The sequence below is a fragment of the Echeneis naucrates genome, chromosome 23 (genome assembly GCF_900963305.1).
Source record: "Echeneis naucrates chromosome 23, fEcheNa1.1, whole genome shotgun sequence".
NCBI lineage: Eukaryota > Metazoa > Chordata > Actinopteri > Carangiformes > Echeneidae > Echeneis > Echeneis naucrates.
This window is the reverse complement of record NC_042533.1, coordinates 8,992,254-9,016,089: the sequence shown is the minus strand read 5'-3', so window position 1 is coordinate 9,016,089 and position 23,836 is coordinate 8,992,254. Positions and strand designations below refer to the sequence as shown.

The window sequence follows — 23,836 nt, the reverse complement described above, 5'->3', positions numbered from 1 at the left end:
GTATGTTGGTTTCAGCAAGGTTTTCAATTGCTCTGTCCAAAGTGCTGGACACGTGAAGACCAGTGTCCCTGTAACCTCAGGTTACAGGTTAAGGTTATTGACTTTGTTTCTTGGGTGGACGAAAGAAATAAAATCTTTGGTTTTTGGGACATTTCTATGAAAGATTTTCCAATGAATAATCATTAGCCGCAGGACAAACCTAAATATCCGAGCAAACAATGAGCATATAATCCTTTTAATTATTTACAGTGACCAGGTCAACATGGTATCTTAAAATCATAGGTTGTATTTCGATCTCTTTAGTCCACCCTCACCTTGTTTTAATTCACTAAAATGAGTTCCGTGTTTGCTGGTTTGAAAGTGCGTTCTGATGGGTAATTTGAGATCCCTAGAAAGCCTGCTGGCTTGGATTAGGCTTACATGTGTTTTAGGCCGGCACTTGAAGTCAAGGCCTGTCAAACCGCGTTACATTTGGTTTGCTCGCTGTTGCGCCTAAGCTCCTTAGAAGAATAAACACTGCCACAGGCTCGGAGTAAGAAGAACACCAGTGCCCCTCCTTTCTATAAAAAAAAGAAAGTAAAAAGAAAGAAAAAGAAGGCATCCGAATGAGGCAGATATGCCGGCAATTTCCAGCCGGCAATCCACTACACCACGATTTACATGCCTCACCATTACAGCCAAAAAAAAAAAAAAAACAACTAAAGAAAACAGAGAAGCATGAAGCAGCAACAGATTTTGTCTCTTTCTGCTCTCAATCACATCACAAATTTTATTCAAAGCACTTAATGTGCTTTTTAACCTCATTAGTCTGACCCTTTCTTCCCTCCAAATGATCTGACAATGATTCACGTGCATAATCCACTCCCACATGTTAATTATACAGCCTTTATATCATTAATATGCTAATTTGACAGCGCAGAAACTCGTGGTGCTCTACTGGCCTCCATTGGCGCCAAATGTAAGGATCATGAATATTTCATTTGTGTGTGGGAATATGTGCGTGAGCGTTATGAAGCAGTCGTACACACAAACAGTCGCACGTTTGTAAGGGTTGATTAATGGGTTGATTCTGAAGAAGGTGAGAGAAGTTGTGTCTAAAAGGGGAAGCAACACCTGTTTTCAGAAGCCCATGACCCACATAACTTCGTCACTTCCTAATGCTAAACAGTCTGAAGTTTGCTTTCTACCAGGCAAACACACTACACAGTGAGAAATGCCAAAAACCAAAAGTGCTTTGTATTCCAGCAATGTGACTAAAACATTCCTACTTAGACCAAAACTAGCTCAGTTATGTTTTTTTTTTTCTTTCATAGCCAACTTCATGCAAACTTTGTTCCAAATCAAAGCCTTCAGGCACTAATGTATGTGGCAAATTTAAAGTGGTCTTCACATCAAGCAATACTCAAAAACAAGGTTTTTTTTAAGGATCCTGTAGAGCCAGTAAACCAAAACCACAAAGATCTGTTGATGCACAGCTTGCATGTAGCACATTGGCAGGAACCAACTCATGAGTGTGACAGAGCAGGAGAGCTATCTGACAGCTTCAGTGCAGCGTAAAACAGATTAAGTCAGTGTGCGTGTGCGCGCCCATTTCAATCTGCACAAAGGTAATTTCTTGGGTTGCAACACAAGGAAGTGGTATCACACATTTAAAGGCAGGGGGAATCGACAGGGATTGGCAGTGGAAGAGGAAAGCAGCCTGATGTCTGAAAGCAGTAGTTCTGAAAAAGGCCTTGAACAGGGCTCAACTTGGCACAAGCAGACAAAAACACAACACATATGTGCAGACGTAGGGGTCTGATAGGCAGCTCAGACAAAAGCAAGGCCGGCAGAATCACCCAGGAGGAACGGCTTTCATTTCGTCCTCAACATAGCGGCCGCCAGGTTCCTTTCACTGCCTTTGTTTGTGTGGAGATTGCAGGAGAAGCACCATCTCAAATACCGCTCACTAGCAACAATAATGCTTTGCTCAAAATCACGCTGCCAGAGCAGGAGTTTCAAAACAAAGTTGTGTTAAGAGGAATGTTATTACTTTTTCTTTTTAAAATTGCTACGTGACAAAAAAGGTGCAGCTCAAGGCTCAATAATATTACGGCACTCAGAGCCAGAGACTGAATGTGAAATCTTATACCAACAGTAAGTGAGGAAACTCAAAAGTGAATCTAAAAAGTGTGCAGGTGTGTTGTGCAATGACTTAGTAAAAAAGAAAGTGTGTGTGTCTACAAACTGGGTTGAACTCCTGCTGTTTTCCTCTCCCCATCTCCAAACACAACTAATACTGCAGAGGCAGTGACAGTCACGCACTGAGTTCGGCAATTTAAAAGTAGGGAGAAGAAGAAGGAAAAATAAAAAAAATCTGTCTTTTTTTTTTTTTTTTTAAATTAGCTTTCGATTAGCATGCTCAGCAGCTAAAATAACATCAGTTTCTGCTCCTGTTGTAAGGTGTGGGGAGAATCACGAGCATCATCTGGGCCTGTCCTACTAGCCTGAGCAAAAGGAATCATAAATGACTCAGATTAAAAAGAAATATAGGTCAGTGCCCTAAAACCTCACCTCATTCCTCTGCATTATTGCCTCGGCTTATTTGCTGTGTATAAGTGTGTGTGTGCCCGCCTAGCCCTTTGCTGCCGAAGCAGAGATGAGCGATGATTATTATAATCCTCTTGGGAGGTTTTATCTCACCTGCATAAATTTGTCATTTGTCCCTCCTCTGTAGTAATGTAATTACCAATAGATTATGACATCACTGCTCTTGTTCCTGCCAGTGTGATATCTAAATGATCGAGAAGTGATCAGTTTCACCGAGTTTATACACTTTCTAAAGCCGCTTTTCTTCCTTTTCAATCCCTTCTCACTTTCGTGGGGTTCATCAGTTTGGTACCTTTGGATAAGAAGTCACAGCTAGTGAGGTTTGACAGGGCAGAGCGGTGTTTGTGCTAAAAAAAAAAAAAACAAAGTGGCTTGGATTTTATGAGGAACTGATCTGGTGCCAGCTCTCCTTAGAGAACAAAAGGGTTTCTGTTGATTTGCCACCAGTGTTCATCTCTGTAAACAGTCACATCACAAGGCTCCAAATCAGTCATCATTGATCATCATACTAAGATATGGCTAATTAGTTTGAAACCGGTTATTTCGATATTTATGTTCATCGCAACATTAGAATTCATTTAGCATTATGTTTTTGGACAGTGAAGTCACGAGTGCACGTAAGCCCAACATTTCCTTCTCCTTTTTGCTCATCATTGTCCTCCACCAGCTCATATCTATGATTTAAGCGGATGAAACATTTAGGCGGTGGCACTGTAAAAGCCAAACAAAGAGCTGAAAGACACAAAGTCAGAAAGTTAACTGAAGACCAGAGATCATTTTCTGTGAGCCTGTCACAACCTTTTACTTTATATACTGCATGGGAAGTAAAATAATGTATTGTTTATAAAAGAATCAATCAAATCAGTGCAGCTTTGAGATAAAAATATTGCCGGTTTTACAGTATTACACATATAGTAAAATTTGTCCACTCTGTCAATTAATTTAAGATGACAACAGCTGTGCCAAATGATCTAGAAAGACGTTTTCTCCCTCTCATACTCCTTGAGGTGAAACTGAGAATGAGCACACCCATTAATGTATATGTGCACAGGAAAACTGTGGCCACATGTAGAAAGGTTAGAGCAAAATAAGTTGAAAAAGGAAGGATGTCTGCAAACTGCGGCGGTTGTTCAGAACAGTTTCTGCTGAAAGTGGAAGCCTTAGGACTGCCTTTTGAATAGACCTAAGGGAAGCTAAAGTGGAATATTCAACACTAATATGGAAGTTATGACCCAACTTGAAATAAACCACAGCAATCCACATTTTGTGGTTCTCAGATTAACCACAACACCAGACTGATAAAAGCATCCGTTCTCCAGATGCAAATCTGCACTGTTGGATTTTCAGCCGTAGCTGAATTCGATGCAGCATTGGTGCCTACCCGTCCTCCCATGCTGCAGACAGGAGCATGGAGAGGAGAGTGGAAGAAGAAAGGCTAAAAAATACAGAGAGAGAGGAGGAAGAGGAAGGGTGTGGGTGAAAATGCTACACAAGAAAACGGTTAGCGTAGAAGTTAATGGAGGGAGAGTCAGCGGTACAGCGAAGAGGAGAGCAAGTCGCTGTTCCCACAGAGAAATTGAAGAAGGTATAGTGATTGGGAGTGGCAGATGAAAACCTCCAACGTTTTAGTTTCTCTGACTCATCTACAACCCCTCCACTTCCTTTCTCTTCTACATCTTCAATCCCTCATCTGCTCTCTCTCTCTCTGGAGAGGAGGTGCAACTGACCTCTATCTAAACTTCAGGCTCTCTGAAATCAAATTACAACAAATTATGCATGTTCACTGCAGTAGAGCATGGAGGTGTAAACACACACACACACACACACACACACAAAGATGGCTTGAAATCCAAGGGCACACAAACCTGAGGAGGTGTGACCTTTGTGAATGCATGCAAATGCACACACATGCAGTACATTATTAATAAACAGCGATCTGCGACAAATTTGACAGGCTGTGTGTTTAGTGGCGCTGACATCACCTCACACCACATTGACAAGACATCAGCAAAAAGACTGTCATCCACCGCTGTCGAAATAAGAACTCACACAAGCTTGATTTCATTGCTGTGGGCTATGGCAGCCCAAAGAGCAGTCTTGTCCGCACCGAGGATGATGAGAAAGAGATGAAACAAAATCCATCACAAGAAGAATCTGTGGTTTTATCTTGCAATGCCATTTGGCCAAAAAATATATATTACCTTGAAGATGTGGGATTCAAAAATGAAGAATGAGTGGGGAAATGGTGAGCTAAGGTGAAACTAAATCCACTGGCTGTCTTGAGTAGAACAGGTACAGCTGCTAAAATTTTATTTGTGCTATATATCTGTCACAAGACTTAATGTTGGCACGACTGCCGTGCAACCCACAGTCACAGCCACAGCCTGAAGCCTGTATGCAACCAAAAGTTGGCTTTGTGCTGATTGGTGAGCAATAAGAGTCAGTTTAGGTGAAAACAGACAGACAGAACGCAAAGGTGAAGGACAAATAAAGACAAAAAACAGTGAGACTGATAGATGAAAGCAGCAGGGACAGACACAATTATATATAAGCAGCTGCCAGCTCTCGTCTGCCTCACTTTGCTCTGTTTGCCCCTGTGCTGTATGTAGGCTCGAGGGGAGGAGAGATCCTGTTTGTCAGCTCTCAAGCAGGAACAAGAAGAAGGCAAGGTCGGCAGAAAAGAGGTGTGGATGAGAGCGAGGAGCTAAACACACACACAGCATCAAAAATCAATCACAGAGAAGAGAAAGACGAAGAGATGAGATGACCGCATGATTAAATATCTGATATCTGTATGACAACAGATCTGAAAAACATATTAGGGCTTAAAGCTTGAAAGGTGACAACTGTTGATGTGGACTCACCGAGAGTGGTGAAACTCTCACCCTAACCCAGTACATACACCATCACACACTTTATGCTCTTGATCAGTCTCACGTTAAAAGCTCCTGATGGCACCCGTGTTCGTCTGCCTCATTTTGCTGCTGGTATAAACGTGACTCATTTCCCACTTACTTTCATCTTTGAAACCAGACACTGGTTTTTAATACTCCCAAGACTTTTACAGGGTTGACAGCCTCAGGGACATGATGTACACCAAGCTGTTAAAGCCAAGTCATGAAGAGGAAACCCGTGGCTTGGTAAAAGGCATGACATCGGATGACATATAAGCAGGGGAAGATAACAGAAAATGTGATTATGTTTAATATATATATATATATATATATATATATATATATATTTTTTTTTTTTTTTTTTTTTTAAATCTTGATTAATTAAAAGTGCAAATTGGCTGAAGGTTGGCGAGTCAGAGCAGGTGAAGTGTTATTTCCATCCGCTCTTGATGGATAAACTGGACCTTGACTCTTGAGGTGTGGGTTTATTTCCAGCCTGGGGACATTACGGGGGTCTGCGCAGCCCTGTGTTTGAAGGATGGCCCTCATTTGTATACTCAGCGTGTGTTAGTGTGTTAATGTGCATGTATCATACCATTCAACTCTGTCATATCATACCGGACAGCTGGCACTTATCACCTCATTAAAATACACCCCCCCCCCCCAATAAGCTGATGAAAAGCATATTGTTACAGTATCTCAGCACGTTCACGGGCATGGCACTGCAGAGATAGATCTTTGTTGTGGAGGCACACACACTCACAAGCTCACCCATGTGTATATTGTTAGTGTGGCGAGCAGGGGGTAGTCCGGTGTCTCTGGATCTACACTGAGCCGCAAACGGCCATATGGAGACCTTTTTCTTGGTTCAACCCGCCGGATCGTTGCACGACAGCAGCCCGGGATACAAGTTACGCTTTTTATAACATGCAGATGAAGCCTGTTTTGGACACTGATTTGTTGTTAAGGCAACAAGGCCGCCGCAACATCACCATCACCACTCTGAATTGTGGGCTGCGAGCTGTGACGCATAAGCCTACAGACGAGAAGCAAACTTCCAAAGGTTCCATAACACACACACACACACACACACACGCCTCCTCTGAGCTAAAATTAAAATGATTGTTCAGCCTTCCTTGCTGCAAAAGATTCATCCATATTTCCAAGGTGAATGAACAAATATGCGGGGTAATTCTGTCATGCATATATGGTTATACAAGAGCAGCAATGTTTCTCTATCTGTTGGCGTTTAAGAGCTACAACTGTGGTATTATGGGCAGAGAAAAAATGAAAAGAATGTGCAAACCACATCCTGGCTTCTTCTATATACACACATTTATATTCATTGGTATGTATGTGCCGTCTGTCTTTGCTTGAAATATATATATTTGCATGTGCATTTGTGTGCTCATGTGCACATTTGTGTGTGTGTTCAAGCCAACAGTATCTAAAAAAGAGCAAATCTTAACACCATTCCTGTGGCCAGGAAAGCCTCTGCCTCATCTGATTAGTAACCTTCTGGAAGGATGGACTAAAGAGCTGGTCTGAAAACGGGGAGGAGTTGGTTCGATCCGCTGGGGTCAATGGACAGACCAGGGTGGAGGGATGAGGAAGTGATGGAGGAGAGAAGAAAGCAAATTAAGATGAAAGGAGGTCGAATGTAACCTTGAAAAATGGGAGAAGACTGCACATTATTTTAAGCAAAAGAGAAAATAAGTCAGGTATTGATGCAAAAACAGGAGTGCCGGTGCAAGAGAAATAACCCTGAAGATAAATATAAATGTCAGCAGTGGACCGTGGGGTTAATATTGACTTAAACTGCTGTGGCCATTTTCATCTCATTACCACGCTGGTCGTAAGTCTTCCTTTAGAGATGAGTCCAATTGTGCGAGTCCTTTTGAAGCGTGATATCGGTGACTTCCTGACAAATGGCCCCACGCAGTTACTGTTAAATGCTAAACCTCCCAGAAGATGTGGTAACTACTGAGTGCCAAGAAAAAGGAACAAACACAGAGGAGAAGGAGAAAGAGGAAAGGCTGACATTGGGGTTGAAGCCAATTTGTAGAGGAAGTATTCATGCAACTTGTTTCCCCACATCTGCTCAAAGTTTGCTAGGTCTGCCACCCAAATTGGTCTCGTTTAGCCTAGTTGCAAACAAGATGGAAAAACAAAACAGGGAAACTAAAGCAAGCAAACAAGCAAATGAGAGAGAGCGGATCCCACTGGACTCGTATCCTGATTGCTGTGTAGTCATTTCTCTATACTGTATGTTCACATCCTGGCCCAGTAGCCTTCATTCAGTTCTCCTCCTGAGGAGATAAAACAGAGCTCAGTGACAAGTGGAGACAAAGAGACTGTAGAGAGAAGAGAGGGAACGTTAAGCATCAGTGAGTGATTTGTACCAGCAGGGAGTGCATGAAAAGCATGAGAGTGAATGAAAGGGCCGCAGTGTGCGTCGTCCGAACAGAGCTGAAACGGCCACTTGATCCAGGTTGTGAAGTTCATCGTGAGCTGAGATTAAAGTAAATGAGGTTGACTCAGAGAAAGAAGCACTGACTGAAATATGCACAATCACAGGACATGTATGAATACCGCGGGCTCACTGAAGAGGACACACACACACACACACACACACACACACAGGTTTAGATAGCCTAAGAGCACAGCAAGGGTAATTGTAGGCACTTCACAGGATGTGACAGCGTGGAGTAAATCTGAAACACACACATACACACACACACACACACACACACACACACACTGTGGGTCCACTCAAGGACACACAGATGGCAGGTGCGACACAAACACAAGCCACTGGAGCATACTTTATTAATGGCCAAAGCAGTCAGCCAGTCCCTGCTTCACAATAGAAACCCATGCACAGTTTTGAATACGTCTGCTTCCTTTAGCCAGGGAAAATAACAGCTAAGCTAACAATTCAACTTTACAAACATACCACATAACAATGCGAATTATCTGTAGCAGCCCATTTCAACCCCAGTTCATTAGCACCAGATTTATCGGGAATCTGTTTGACAATCGAGAAATACAAAAATTGCTCATTACAATGTTTGAGTCGTGGGTCTATTTCCCGCAAAGCCTCAAAGTGAGTCATAAAACACTAACAGATGACAAGATACAATAACTGTGTGTGCAATCCAGTCCTGGTTAAATGGCTTTGTGGCAGTATGAAGTGACCCGTGAAGTCATTAAAGCAAGCAAGTACATCATTGAATTAGCAAAACAAAAGCACAAAACTCTGTGTAAAACACAATTCTAGTTTGTAAGAGAGTTGTTTTGGTTCTTTTACATTTTACCAATGTTGATTATGTTGGAAATGAGGGGACAAGAGAGTTGATAAGTTGATAAGCGTTATTTTTTGCACTTCCATCATGCGGTTCCCAATGAAATGTACAGAGGTGTTAATAATACAGTTTAGCATCCCGAAGGCCTTCAAACAAAGAGGCATTCAACAGTGGCATTTCCTAGCACGCTGTGTGCCATTGGGTATCAGGCACTTTAGGCAACAGCAAAACTCTGTAAGCTCCGCCACAAGTCTCTGAGCTCAGCAGATTAGAAAGAGCAAGAGAGGCCATTTCATTTAGAGACCACAAGGGAGCTCAACAAACAATGACAAGATAGTGACGGTGGTGAGGGGCAACTGAACCAAGAAACACGACAAGTATGGGATCTGTCATCCAGCCCAAGCCTCAGAATAAAAATAAAATGTTTTCATGTGATATGCATTCCGCTTTCCATGAGCCACAAGAAGTGGAGAATGAGCGTGTGTGTGTGTATGTGAGTGTGTCCATATCTGTGTTGGTGCTGATTCTCATTCTTTCCTAGAAAAAAACTAAACAAAACTGAAAACTGAGGGCTGGAATGGGTGGCTTGTTGGCATGCCGTCACACTGACATCTGCTATAACTTATACAGATCAATAATGGATATCACACACATACACACACACATATTCACAGAAATATGGGCTTGTACAGGACCATGGCAGTAAAGGAAGTTTTTAAATAGGTGCTTCACCAAATACTGAAAGTACAGCAAACTAGAAGTCAATTGAACACTAACGTCTCAGACCACGCAGACTGTGCGTGTAAAACTACATCATTGTCTAATGGATTTCCTTCCTCCTGTGTCCATAAGTCACCTCACATGCTGCTTGCTGTCAGGAAATGTAGGACTCACAAATAAAATCTGAGAGGTGGCACATTGTTCAAATGTGCTTTTAAGCTCATCCGGAGTCAACACGAATGAGAGCAAAACTGCTGATGAAAACAAGGCGGGTGTCTTCATGTAAGTGATTGTAGAACAGTGATCTTTAATGAGAGCTGCCCTGTTCTGCTCTGCACTGTGCTTCACTGTGTGTTTTTAAATGTATGGCCAGTGTGTGTGTGTGTGTGTGTGTGTGTGCACGTGGTCAAACATTCCAGTAAGGCTAAGGGGTTCAGCTGTCCTCGAGGCTATTTTCCTGTGTGCTGCATGCCATTGGTGGATCAAGGAGGATTATTCCAGGGTTCGGAGAACTTTGGGCTCAAAGAGGTGGAGAAAAAAAAAAAGTCAGAAAGACAGATAACCACCATGGTTTGGAACATTTCTCATAGAGATCAATCTACAACCATTGAGCAGGGCTGTTTTTGTCAAAACAAACCACAAAGGAAATCAGACAGCCAAGAGCTACACTGAGCGAGAGACACAGAGTGAGAGAGAGAAAGATGGAGTGAAGGAAGAGTGGCCACTCAAGCCTTCCACGCTATAAAAATAATTAACGGATACTCAAGTGTCATAGCACAAAATCCCCAGTGCCAGCTTTGAATTTTGCTTTGGGTTGAGGACTTGCTTCACACTGTGACTTAATCTTGTCCCATTATTGCAACCGCATCTTTGTGTGAGCAAAGAGGCTGCTCTCCAATTTGTTCTATAATGGCTGTCATTCCTTCAGGGATCCCAAATGGACGGGATTCTTGACTTCCCATCACATTCTTCAGATTAAGTTGGTAAGAGAAAAAGCAGCAGCCCTGCACTTTGTCTAGAAGCAGAACTAATTCAGGGTAAAGTAATGCAACCACATCAGCGAGACGGTCGGGGCTGACGTCCACACAGACAGCCAGGGTGTCAAACTGATGGCCTGTGCTCAGTTAATTCACACGTGCTCTGTTCCACACAGACAAAATCAATGGAGTGGAGTAAGAAAGTTGGCGAGGGGCGGGGGGCGGTGTAAAAATATGGCCCAGTTTCCTGATTTAGGTCAACGGCAGTCGTGTGGACCCGCTAAAGCTGTCTGTAATTAAATAAAACTAGTTAAAAAGTCTGCAGGAGCTCTGAACTTGAAGGGAAAAAGAGAGATGAGAGAAGGAGGAGGGATGAGGCTCGAGTGATTAATTTCATCTTTGTTTTTCTCCTCCCACCGTTGCGGGTGAACACCATCATACAAAGTAGAGAGGTAGCCTCATTTGCGTGCCCGTTCAACACCTGCCGCTCCCTTGGGGAGGAAGGTATGAAGATTCTAATGAGCTACAGAGAGAGTTCCTCAAACACAAACGGGGAAGATACAGACACACTGGCGTGGTGCTCTGCCAGCCTTGGCAGCTCAGCTCCGAGGAGGAACTCCATGTGGACCATCAATTGACAACCCATCAAGCATCGCAGTGTCTGCGTAGGTCTGATTCTCTCCACCTCTCGCTTCCTTTTCCTATCGCACTCCCTTCATATTCCCCTCTTTGCCTTTAGTGCAGTACTCAGTAAAGCTTGGCACATGGTGAGTAAGAGTATAAACCTTATTAGTGATGCATCAGTATATCAGCAAGCGATAGCTATCAGGTATTATCAGCTTTAATGGTCCACTTCTTCAGAGCTTTGGCTCTACATTTTTTTATGTGTTTCGTTCACATCAGCTGACAACTGCACTGGCAGATATATTGTCAGCACTTAAGTTACATGAAAATCTTTGACAGTGCCATGTGGTGCATTAATGGGACCAGTATTTCTTAGTGTATCCTCCTAATATATACAAGTCACAATATCCTAACAGGTCTGAAACAACAATAAGTTCATCAAAACAAAAAGAAAATTTCAAGCACTTCTTCTGTAGCTGATCATTCCCCAGTTCCAAATTCTGATTTTGCTGCCTCTGTGTTTTTTTCACCTGTCCAGGGTGACCCCACCCTCGCCCAGTGTGAGCTGGCATTGGCTCCAGCACCACCCGTGATCAGGAAAACAGATAAGCAGTAAAAGATGAATGAATGAATGAATGAATGTCAGCTCATATATCCAAATCATCACCAGCCTCTATAACAAATGCCTGTCAGACATCACATACTCCCACCGTGTACCACACCCCTAAAAAAGCTTGGAAGAACAGGGGAGGACTTTAACACTGCCTGGCAGGCTGTGCTCACGCTGAGGATCAAACATTTTTTTCCAGCTATACTCATCTTAGGTTATCATATGCATGACAACTGGCGCCTAGAATCAAAACACCATGACAATTTTAGGTACACTTGAGGTCTAGAATGGCACTGATTTTGTTTGCAATCATATGGAGCAGCAGTGCATAGCATATATTTAACATAATTTTAGAATCTCTTAAAGGTTAAATTTAGAAATATCTTTAAACTTTCTAAAGATTTTAAATAAAAAAACTAAATCATATAAAAGACTGACGTCATAGACTTATGTTCCTATATTTGTATCCATTCCTACAGCTATATACAACAGCAAGCATAGCCACAACATAAACAAGCGCTACCACAGCCAGTCACTGCCACCCAGTTGGTATTCCTGGAGGTGCTTGGAGGAAGGTGAGCGGTGCATTAGGACAGCCTGTGTAAAGAGGATTATGGCAGCAGTCCAGATGAGGGTCTGGGGGGAGCTTATGGGTGACGCATCAACGCTGATGATGCCTGGAAACATTTCCCCCAACAAATCAATGGCCTGTGTCCAAACACATTCAATCACTACCACTCTAACCTCTGAACTCAAAAGAGAGAGGTATGTGCTGAATTCTAGGATAAGCCGAAATGGCTGCATCCTCATACCTGTGGATAATGTGATGGGGTAAAAAGTGTCCTGACCACAAACCTCTTCCAGAGGACCAAGAAGTCCCTTCTTTTCTGCTTCAGATAACGCAGCCAACAGTAGCAGTGCATGCTCCATTTGTGCATCAGTATTTTTATCATACAAATAGTGAGCACGGCACAGGAGGCCCGAGCTGCTCTAAGTGGAGTGAGACATAGACAGGAAGGTAGACAATGCCTGGTTCTGCTTGGATCCAGACAGCTGACCAAGCATACGAGTTGCTCACATGTATCCTGGCTATGAAGAATCAGCTTTACTCTTCTCTACTCAAAATGAGTTTATTGCAGAGGTGGAGGGGAAGAAAGAATATGGCTTGTTTCATGGCTGAAGCTGCGTAGCGGCGAGATCCTGAGGTGCCGCGTAAACAAAGTCAAGAGGATGGGATTCATATTTCAAAGACACAAAAAATAAATTGCCAATGTTAGGCTATCCTTCTCTCCACTCTTTCAAGTGAGGTCTAATGAAACAACATGAAAGCATCTTTCTTCAAAAGGCTCAAAGTGCTCCAAGACTGAAAGATGACACTGGGTTTTGTGGGGAGCATCAAGGTCAAAAAGACACCAGTGACAGGTCATTAGGCCTTAGATAAAGAGGGAGTGGGATACATGATCCAAGAAGAGATTATTATTATTGATCTGTTAAGGACAGAGATTAGTCCATTTGAATACCAACTTTCTGTTGGAATGTGGTGCTATTTCTTAAAAATCTGATGCCCTTGGGAATGAAACGGAAACCACCACAGTCTCAGTTCCTTCACACGACCATTATAACCAAATCAAGTTAAAGAATCATTTGAAATAAGTACCGGCCTAACTGGCATTCGAGCTTCTTCACCATTTCCATGCCAGCGTCTGTATGTTTCAGATGAGGCCAGTTCTCAACACAAACTGCTTGTTAGCAAGAATAGCCAGGGGCCTCAGGAGGTATTAGAACTACCCGCTGAGAAGGAAGCTGCCACAGGAACTCGGCTTGTGCTTGCATTGTGTGCATAGCTTGCATGCATACAAACAATAAATCATCTCTGCTGTGCTGTACTGACTGCTAGAGGTGTCCATCCGCCGTCGTCACTCAGACCAAGGGCTTTAACTCCCAGCAAAACGGCTTTCGGCAGTGGGGGTTTCCTTCATATTTCCTCTGTCGCCCCCACACAAAGGGGGATCCATTTCAGCCACTTTTAGCAGTACCACTTTCCGCTTTTAGTTCTTCTGACTCCCTCCCCTGAGGGCACGACTGGTGGAAAGGGGAAACCGAAGAGACCAGGTGGATGCTTGGAAGGGAGGTTAGCTTGTGGCAAATGGGTACACTCAAGTCAATTCCACCGCGGCTGTGTTTCGGCTCTTTTGATAGTGCCGCTGGGTAGAAAATAAACCAATCGGAGGTGCTGGGAATTACCCCGACGCCTACTTTGGTTCTATGTTGCTTCATGCGATCTGAGAGCTGGGGCAACTTTGGCATTGTGTAACATCGACTTTCCCGCGTTGGATGAGAAGATTGATGCCACATGTAGCACGGCCTAGTTTAAATACAATAAAATACTGTTTATCAGTCTTATCCTAAGCCAATTACGTGCATTTTTAGGTTGTGTATTTAGAGTTTAGTCATCTCAATCAATCTTCTCATCCAACTTGAAGAAATCAGCAATAAAAGCAAATAAACAACCTTTCTCCTTCAATAACATGATAAACATTTCTGCTGCGTCTGTTCGCACTGCTGTTATTTTTATTTTGATGACAAAAGAAGAAAATCCAACCTGCAGAATCACCTGAAAGAAACCTCCATGCAGCTTCCAGAAAAACAACACAGACCAAATCAACTCTACAATGTACTGAAATGTCAATTTTGGTGTTGTTGGACTATTTGCAGAAAAGTCCCCATTCAATCAACGATGAGAGGGAGGAAGCAAGAAGACACTTCTCAACCTTCAGACAAGCAAAACGTCAAGCATTTGACTAAGAAGTCTATTTTTTTCCTCTGCGTGGCTTGAAAGCTTTCCTCCTAACTAGATAAACATTTTAAATAGGAGCAGTCCCCATAGGTTGTGTTGAAAAGGGAAGACGTAAGAAGTGAACTGGGTCACAGTTGGGAGGGGGGGGGTTAGTCAACCGGATGAATTAAACAGATTGTGCGAGGCAATAACACTCTACAACATCCACACAATTAATTTAAGACTTCATGAGAATCATTCGGCAAGGGGGGTACCAGTCATTCTCAAAGTAATCATATTTTAGAGCTTTGTCACCCAGACTGAAGTTAATCTTATTTCAAAGTTGTAACTCCCAAAATTGAAATGGAAGAATGGGGGAGGACTTTGAAGTGAAACCATTGTGAACTAATGAAGAATCCTACGCACGCTATGCGTCCTTCTGCCATAGAATAGAGCCATTTCAATCAGCTGAGCGGTCATCTGTGCCAAAGATCTATCATAATTGGCCCCAACACTCAAGTCTTTACAATCTGACTGAAAAAAAGGGAGTTGTGACGAAAGTGAGCACGTGAGCGGCAGTGGGGTGTGATGAAAAGCCTTTTTGAAAGTCAACTTGACATTAAACTGGCTTTTCTGTGTGTGGGCAGAGAGAGGAAGTGGGGGGAGAGGGGAGACAGAGCAGAGGTGAAGAGGACGGGCACTCAGCCAGCACCTCGCATGCAGCAGGTTGACATGCAGTGGAGAGCCAGACCATCGTCTCAATGGCACAACGAGGGCAGGAAGCAAATTGCTCGCACATGCATGCGCAAGCCTCAGAAGGCGACAAAGTGCAAATGTTACCACACAAATGAGCGGGTAATAAGACAGCTAACCTCAGCCGAGAGTTGGGGAGGCTGCTACCCAGAAATCAGCCAGGCAGCACCTGATCTTTACAGAGGCAGAGTGATGGAGACAGGAAAACAGTTCAATCTCAGGACTGAGACGGATCTAAACCGATCAATGCCACTGCTACAGCTCTTGAGCCCACAGTCAATACACACTAATATGGCATACCTGTGATCATCTGTGCAATCTCTCAATTTGCCAGAGATTGTCATGGCCGCCTCTGAATTGAAAACTACAAAAACCTGCTCACATCCTCAATTTTTAGAAAGACAGAAGTCATCAAAAGCATAATGCTTATATATTGTCCATGCCTTTTGAATCTAATCTGCTGTGCTTCAATTAAAAGAAACTTGTTTTGTGTGGATGTGATGAGGAGCACAATAAGTACAAGCTCAACAAAGAGGTGTGTAAAATCCACTGTCGCATCAGCTCTACTCCAAAGCCCCTGTAGTGCTTTATCATCTTCAGACTCACAGTCCACTGAGGCTGCTGCAGGTACACACCAAGAAACGCAACGCACAAACAGGTATGCAAGCCTACAACCACACGTATGCAACATTAGACACGTACACAGAGAGGCATTTCTACCAATACACATGGATCTGGGGATATCTGGGACAGGTAAGTATGGATTTAGGGGAAGGGAGAGGAAAACAAAAGAAAGAGCCACATGTGGATGAGACAAAGGTCGAGCAGGCTGCAGAGCAGATAGGGGGAAGTGGGCTACTGAAAGAGGAATGGGGGAAAAAAGCCAGACAGAAAAGGAAAGAGTGAGTGATAGATGAGGAAGAAAGAGCCAGAAAGTGAGATAAAGGTCATCACAGTGTGACCCGCTGCTTCATTCTGTAGGGATGAGCGAGCAAAGCGGAGGGTGAGAGAGAAAAAGAGAATAGAGGAAGGGAAAAAAACAATTCACTATTACAGAAATACAAAAGTTTTTTTTTTTTCCATTTAACTTAGGCACCACAAAACAAGATTGCAGGAAGAGCAGGAACAGATGAGGCCAGAGAAGTGTGGAGGGCACAAAGCAAACGCCCAGTCAAGGCTGAATCATGACGTCTACCATCTTTCTGGCTCAAGACCTCTCACCTTCTTCCTCTGTCTGTTTCTCTTACTCTGACTCCTGACAGTGCCTCAGTGACCTGAGCTGAACAGTAATGCTTTGTAAGAGGAACAGAGCTAAGAAGAGCTATAATTTCGTTAAAAGTATCTCGGTACTTGTGGTGCATTTAGGCCATGCCCAGAAATGCAACTTTAGTATTCCGTTGCAGTCATAAATCCACGCTAAGCCTGTGGCCTACCCTACCAACATCTGATGTTTTGCAAAACAAACTGTTTTAATAGCCTTTTTTAATGTTGGAATGCAAATAGAGCAACAGGTCCTTAATGCACAAACACGGTGTCATTTTCATATTCAAGTCAGCCAAGCCAAAGTTTTCAGGCAGGAGACAAATGTTAGATGTTGTAAGAAGCTGCCATTCTGCAAAGCCAATAGTATGAAGCTGTCAGCGTAAGAAGGTGAAAGAGGAAATATAAGCTGACAAAACAATGCACTCTTTTTAACACTAAATATTTCCGTTCCAGTAGATATCAGTCAATAGATTGTGAGAGTAAGTCACAGACATCAGCGCGTGTGTCAGCTGATTATAAGAATTTCTACAGTACTGAAGAGAGATTTTCAACTGTACACACAGGACTACTATGAATTAAGGTTTGCTACCCAACCGTGTTCACAGGCACAGACATGAATCAATGACAGCACCAATATGTGTGATCAGCTGCTGCGTCCTGCTACAAATAACCCATTAGAGTAAAGACCATTTACTTAATAAAATGTGGTTGTAACAAACAATCTGGTATTTTCCAGTGACGATTTCTGATTTCTGCCAGTTGAAGCATTTCGGAGTTCACAAAATAGCTCTACAATGGCATATGGGACAAATATAACACAGAGAAAAGATGCTTGAGGGGGAAAAAACCCCCAAACTGCCCCTGTACAGAGCTGAATTGATGGAGGTCAACAATCCCACTGAGAAATAAGATTACACTGCAGAGAAAAACAAAGACCTAGACCAAAGCAATCTGTATCCAGTGGTTACACTTCCCCCACGCTGACTGTGTGAATGTGAGCGCTAGAAACCAATTCTATATTCAAGGATTAACAAGGTAATTTAAGACGGATACCACCACGATCATTAGCACTTCACTTCCTTAAATTATGCATATATCCGCTAAGATAGGCTCGACATGTTAGCCATCAATAATCCATTAATGATATAAGATTTAACCCGAGCAGATGGTAACTATTCCTTTTTATTAGCATGTTAATAATGAATGCGGCGCATTGGTTTTCTCTAAACTTATGGTGACCAGAGGTTGGTATTGCTAAAGTGAGGTTTATTGGAAAATGGAAGCCTTGGGGGTCATTACGATGCACTAGGTCACCCGCACGAATGCTCGCTCAAATCAATGTACACTTCCTTTATGGTCAATACATGGCAGTCTGGATTGGAGCCACGGACACAGATAACTGGTGCCAGGCCGGCACAGGGCGATCATTTTTCTCCTGTAAATGAGCACCAAAGAAAACAAGTGTCTCTTGACGCATAAACAGCTCCTCTCACCCGCCAATCACAGTGATTGCCACCGGCAGACACCCTTGGCATGTCAGTCATTTTTCCCCCCTGGCCAACACGGATGACAAAAACACACACACAAACACACACTCTTCAATCGCCACCAGTGCAGGAGCGCTACTGATGAGTAAAGCTGCTGAATTCCTAATAGGAGATTTCCTATTAACCTCCCTCACACGGGGATCATAAGTTGATAGGGAGTACCACAACACGGCTGCTGCAGAGGCACATAGCCGTTTGTGAATCGAGCCAAGAGGGAAAATGTTTGTTTGTTTGTTTTTTTTCCCCCAAAAACAAAGAAAACATCATTAACCAACGACAAAAAGATAATTTTCTTTCACCAGATTATTTGTGTGGGTAGGCCTATGCATCACCGCATTTGACAGCAACACATTGGACTTGGAGATGAAAAAGTGATTAATCAAGCAATTAACTGCCAGATTAATCAATAATGAACATTTCAACCCGAAATGAGCCAATGAGACAAATTAGAAACACCAGACTGAGAAACATATGGCAATAATTCCTGTCAACCATGTGGTAAACAAACAAACAAACAAACAAAAAAAAAAGCCACATGCAAACCAGAACTCAGCCATCTCAGAGCACAAGCATCATCTCCCTGACACAACAATGAGAGTTGAGTGGAGATGCAGGGAAGCTCTCTTAAACTGTCCACGTCCGTGTACAACATGGACAATTACAGCATATTGGTCTGTCACCAAGATCGGTGGGATTCACACTGGTATACCCAGCGTGTGCAGAGAAGAAAAAGTGCCGAGGAGGTGAGCGTGGTGAAATCGTCTCATTTCAACAAAACATGACTGAGGTCACACAGCGTCTAGTGTTGCAGAGTCTAAACAAGCACACAGTGTTGTTGTGTGCGGTTTCACTGTTTTCCTCCATAATTGAGGGCTGCATAATAAATAGAGCATAAGTTAATTGAATAACACAAACGAACCGGCAGTGGCATTTCTCCAACTCTGTCCTCACGTCTCGGGCCATGTTTATGCTACAATTGCTATTATTGTCAGGGTGAATCAGCGGTGAGTAAAGTGCTCACAGAGCTCGTCATATGTCACATGTCCACGTAGATTTATTTAACCCTTACATGATGCACACACGAGGGAACAGCTCGTGTATAGCAATGGGCTGGGTGATTAACTCTGCTGCTTTCCTCTTTTCTTCTTTTTTTGCATCTGTTCAATTCAGCGGGGATCCTCCTCCAGCCTCCTGCCACGCTGGGTAACTGCACTGGAGTGGCATGTGTGTAAATTTGTGCGCACGCTGAGGAGAAGGGGCGCTATCTCTGCAGATGGAGACAAGGCAGCGGGTGAAGAAGCAATTACAAGCTGGTAGGCTTCACCTCACCACGCCCCCACCCACCCTTTCCCATACATCGCCCTGGGGCTTGCCGTATTAGAGAATCATGGATATAATGGTGGAATGGGCCTCAGGGCCCCCCTCCAAAACAACCTGCTAATCCCCTATGGAGTGGAGGGGAGGCTGAGGAGGGGGCAGAATTTGGGAGTAACAGGGCAGGGTGGATGCCCCGACAATGAGTCCACCACTGACACGCGCCAGCATCCCCGACCCATTCCCCTCCCCCTCTTTCACCCCCCATCAACCACAGCGACATCCCCCTCAGGAGAGGAACCAGCGATGTCAGCAGCGAGAGAGCAGCAAAAGCCCTAGGCCCGACATCAGCCCGCCATCACAGCCTGGCCTTGAGCGGGAACATTCAATCAGGCCTCAGCGCCATTCTGTCTCCAGGACTTGGAGCAGCCCCCCCACTGTACTCATAGAAAAGAAGGGTTACTCCCTGAATGAAGTTACTCCAATCAACCTTTGCTTCAAACCAGCTCATTAAAATGGTTTAATTGTGTGTCGAAATTATGATAAGCAATGACATGCTCGATTGGCTGTATCAAAGGGCCTTAATGAGGAGAAAGACCTCGCTCTGTCTGTCTACTGCATTAACTTGACATCTACTCTCTTCGAAACATGACACAACGCAGCCTCTAGCATTTTCTGTGGTCAGTGGTCGAGTCCAAGTATGTTTGTTTTCAACAACATGCGTGACAGACCACCCATCATCTACTTATGGAGAGACAGTCCTGTTTTTCATCCGTCATCTGAGATTCAGCTATCTCACTTCTTCATCATCTGATTTCATGCATCCTCTTATGCTTTTTAAACCTCATCTTATCATTTTTACTGGAAACCAAACCCATCTTTGTGTTGGGAAGCATCACTTTTATATAACAGATTCTTCCTCTTGGCTCAGTTTAATGTCTCCATATCCTGAGCCCTGCCAGTCCATTTAGGAATCAGATATTAACATAATCTCATCGATCTTCCAACCTTCTTGCTTCAGGTTAAAAAACAGTAATCACTCCACTGGTGGGCTAATGGGCGCCTTAACATCAGCTCACCAATAGTCCATTCATATTTCATCAATGGCAGTGGCCTCCGTTCTCCCCGGGCCTTGCTTCACCAGTAAGGCGAATCGACATCAAACGCTGCAACCTCCAATTACACAGCAAGACATTTTGATCTCATCTCCATTTGGCCGTAGATCAAATATTCCTGCAAAGAACCAATGAATTCCAAGGCCTTTTCGTTAGCATACCTTCACGTCAAAAGGGGATAAATGGTAGCTGAAAGCACCTGGAGGAGATCACATCTAAAATGGCTGAGGTAGGGACTCACTGGTACTAATATTTAGACATCATGGTAATTCTACAGTGAGGATATTCATGAAGGAGAGCCAACCCGTCCACAGTAAAAAAAAAAAAAAAAAAGACAAAACACGTGGATCACTGATGTTAATCCTACCAAGGTGGGATTTCACTTGATACCGCTTCAGGAAGTTTTTTTGCTTGAAATGCAACAGCTGCCATGAATAATTGAAGCGATTTCATCTGGGGATTGATGGTTGTTACTGGCAAGAGGTTATTTTGCTATGAGGAAAAACATTTAGTTATCCTGCAAAAGAAGCAGTTTGGAGACCAGTTGGTGGAATATCTTGGTTTGTCGTGTGTTACAAGAGAGCGAAAACCAACAACAAACAGCAAAACAACTCAGCTATCTCTTATCGCATCTCCAACAGCAAAGAAAAATGGAATAGATGAGAAATGACTCATGCAGGACTAAAGCTAATGTTTTGTGCCATAATAAAAGTGTTGGTCACTATAAATGGTCTATAAAAGCTTTGTTGCTCTAGTCTACGTCAGAGTTGGACCAGAGTGAGTCTTCGTCCAACAGTATCTTCAGCTGAGGACCATACATCCACACCTGTGTCATGCTACAACTGGCAAGATATGATGAGGTGAGAAACTAAAGCATGGCTTCAATTTCTCTCTCAAAGTTGCGTTAGATTTTTGACACAGCTACTTCTGACGCTTCTTCTGTTATAGGTAGCTGTTGTGTTTGTATTTAAATGATTTGGAGTTTTTACTTCCAGTGTGATCAGGCAACACACCGTACAAGCCTGCTCTTTTGTAGCTGTAATCCAGCTCCCCTGAAACAGTCTCTAAAGTCTACATGACTTTAGCAGCGAGCAGCAAGAGAATTTACAGAACAAACCAAACCCTAAACCTATTCTGTCTTATCTCCACTCATCATGACTAAAAACGATACTGTGTCATTAAACAGTGCCTCGCCAAATCTTTCAGTGCGTGTGTGTGTGTGTGTGTGTGAGTGTGAGTGACTGAGCATGCGACTCATGTAACCTAAATTTCACAACAGGAAAATACCCTAGTTCCTTCCTGAAAAAGGACCAGGATACAAATAAGTGCACTGCTGCCAAAACATGTCTTAAAAAATAAATCAAGAGCCAATTAAAAGAGTCTTATTGCTGTTATTGAGGCAAAAACGGATAAAGAGCCTTAATCCAATTAACAGGGCCTCTCTATCTGTTTGGGGACAGCAGCAAGTATTTAACTTTCAATATAAATGTCCTCCATTCATCCAGCCAAGTGAACTTTGACAGGAGAAAATGGGTTTATGTATCTATCATTCAGCATCAAAATATGGAAACTGTGGACTTCTGGTTGGGATTAAGTATAATATAATATAATATACCAGGACTTCTTTAACATTCGAACAGTCAGGGAAGGGAAACAAGTCTACAGTAGGAGGAAATCTAGCAGAGCAGTCTAGTGACCGGACCGGAGAGTGTGACAGGGAGAGGCCAAAGGCTGCGTTTCTGGTTCACTGTGCTTCACTGGTTTCAGGTCATGGTGACAAGGTGGGCGACTTGTGCACTTTTTTTTTTTCTTTAAAGCAAGAGGCAGCATAGAGAAGAGCCCTTCAGCCCTATCATGGAGTAGACACGAGAGAAGAAAAAAATAAATAAATGGACATCTGTGATGATTTAGCACTTATCAAATCACAGTTTTAGTAGTTTTAACAGATTTTTTTTTTCCTAAACAGGCCATATTTTCCTGGCACCCTTGCAAGGATTTATTTCACCGAGGCTGTGGGATCATGTCGGGACCAGAGCATCACACACAGAGCGGAGCAATATCTCTAGGGAATATTATTATGAGACATTTAAGCCGCCTCGCAGCTCCCGCATCTCAATGAGCCTCTTTTTCTTCTTCTTCTTCTTTTTTTTTTTTTTTTTGCTTGGTGAGATGAGCAAATGAGAAATTCCAACAACACCAACAGGACAAAGTCTGTGTGGCCTTTTTCTTCTCCTCGGCCCCTCATCACTTGGCTTCGGTGGCGTTTGTTGTCGCTTGTTTGTCTCACTTCACTGTTTGATCCAGAGCCACAGCCTGGAACAATGCACTGTAGGATAGCACACATTTCCAGGACCTCCGTTGATCCGCAGCAACCCCGATCCGATGCACACCACACAATGAGCAATTAGGAAATATAGGTCCAAAAGCACCTTCTCCATTTTTGCTTTTCTTTCGAAGAATCAGCAGCGATTTGGGGGGGGGGGGGGGGGGGGGGGGGTGTACAGACATTCAGCGGCTGACTGGGGTGAAGCAGCTGATCCCCCCCCACCACCTCCATTCAAACAGTGTAACAAGAGCAAATACACAACACTTCTGAGTCAAAACTGCTCACTAGTTGTTGTTGTTTTACCTTTGATCCTATCAATGTAAAAAGGGAAACAGGGCAAAGTGAAGGGGGGTAAAATAATAATGAAAAAAAAAAATCTAAATGTGGCTGTTCATTTGGCAAACCACGGAGGGGGTCACGGCAACAACCTTATGCTCTGCAATGTGGCAGTCCGATGAAATCCAAGCTGTTTCAAAGAGAGCTGTGCTGCCCAGCATTTATATTAAAAAATAAATCAATTGAAATCACAAGAACAACAATCAGTGAAACACTTGGCTGGGATGGAAATCATCATCCTTCGTAGAAGCGGTTCACCTCCACACGTCAACACATGCCCTACAGCTGAAGGCGAGTGATCGCGGAGGATTCAGTTCAATCACACAAAACAGCAGCAAAAAAAACAAGAAAACAAATAAAAATGAAATAAACACAAATACACATATTAAGGGAAAACTTACCGACGCCGTATTTTTCATGTTCAGTAGGTATCCACATGTTTACGGGCGGTACATTTAGGTGATCGGTCGGAATAGCAGCGGATTGCAGGGTTGTGGGTCCGGGTAACGCATTCTATTGGTGAGCTGTCCTCCGGTCTGGAGCAGGACTCATTGTTTAGGTTACAGACGGAGAAAGCAGCTCCGCCGCCGCTGCTGCTAGCGGGTACAGAGGCATGCTGCCTTCAGCCACTGTCGGAAAACTGAACACTCTGTGGTCAGAGTACTCAGAAGGCCCTGGAAAATTAAT

The 23,836-nt window shown here is 43.4% G+C and overlaps 1 protein-coding gene across 2 annotated transcripts in view; it reads right to left on the bottom strand.

Moving 5' to 3' along the window:
• dock4b (dedicator of cytokinesis 4b) overlaps window positions 1–23,702 on the bottom strand; it is a 100,822-nt gene extending 77,120 nt beyond the window's left edge. For both annotated transcript variants that reach the window (XM_029494792.1, XM_029494791.1), the window contains exon 1: window positions 23,551–23,702. In XM_029494792.1, coding sequence (XP_029350652.1) covers window positions 23,551–23,587 — 37 coding nt within the window. In that variant the 5' untranslated portion in view covers window positions 23,588–23,702. The remainder of the gene's footprint in view (window positions 1–23,550) is intronic.
• Window positions 23,703–23,836: the final 134 nt, after the last annotated feature.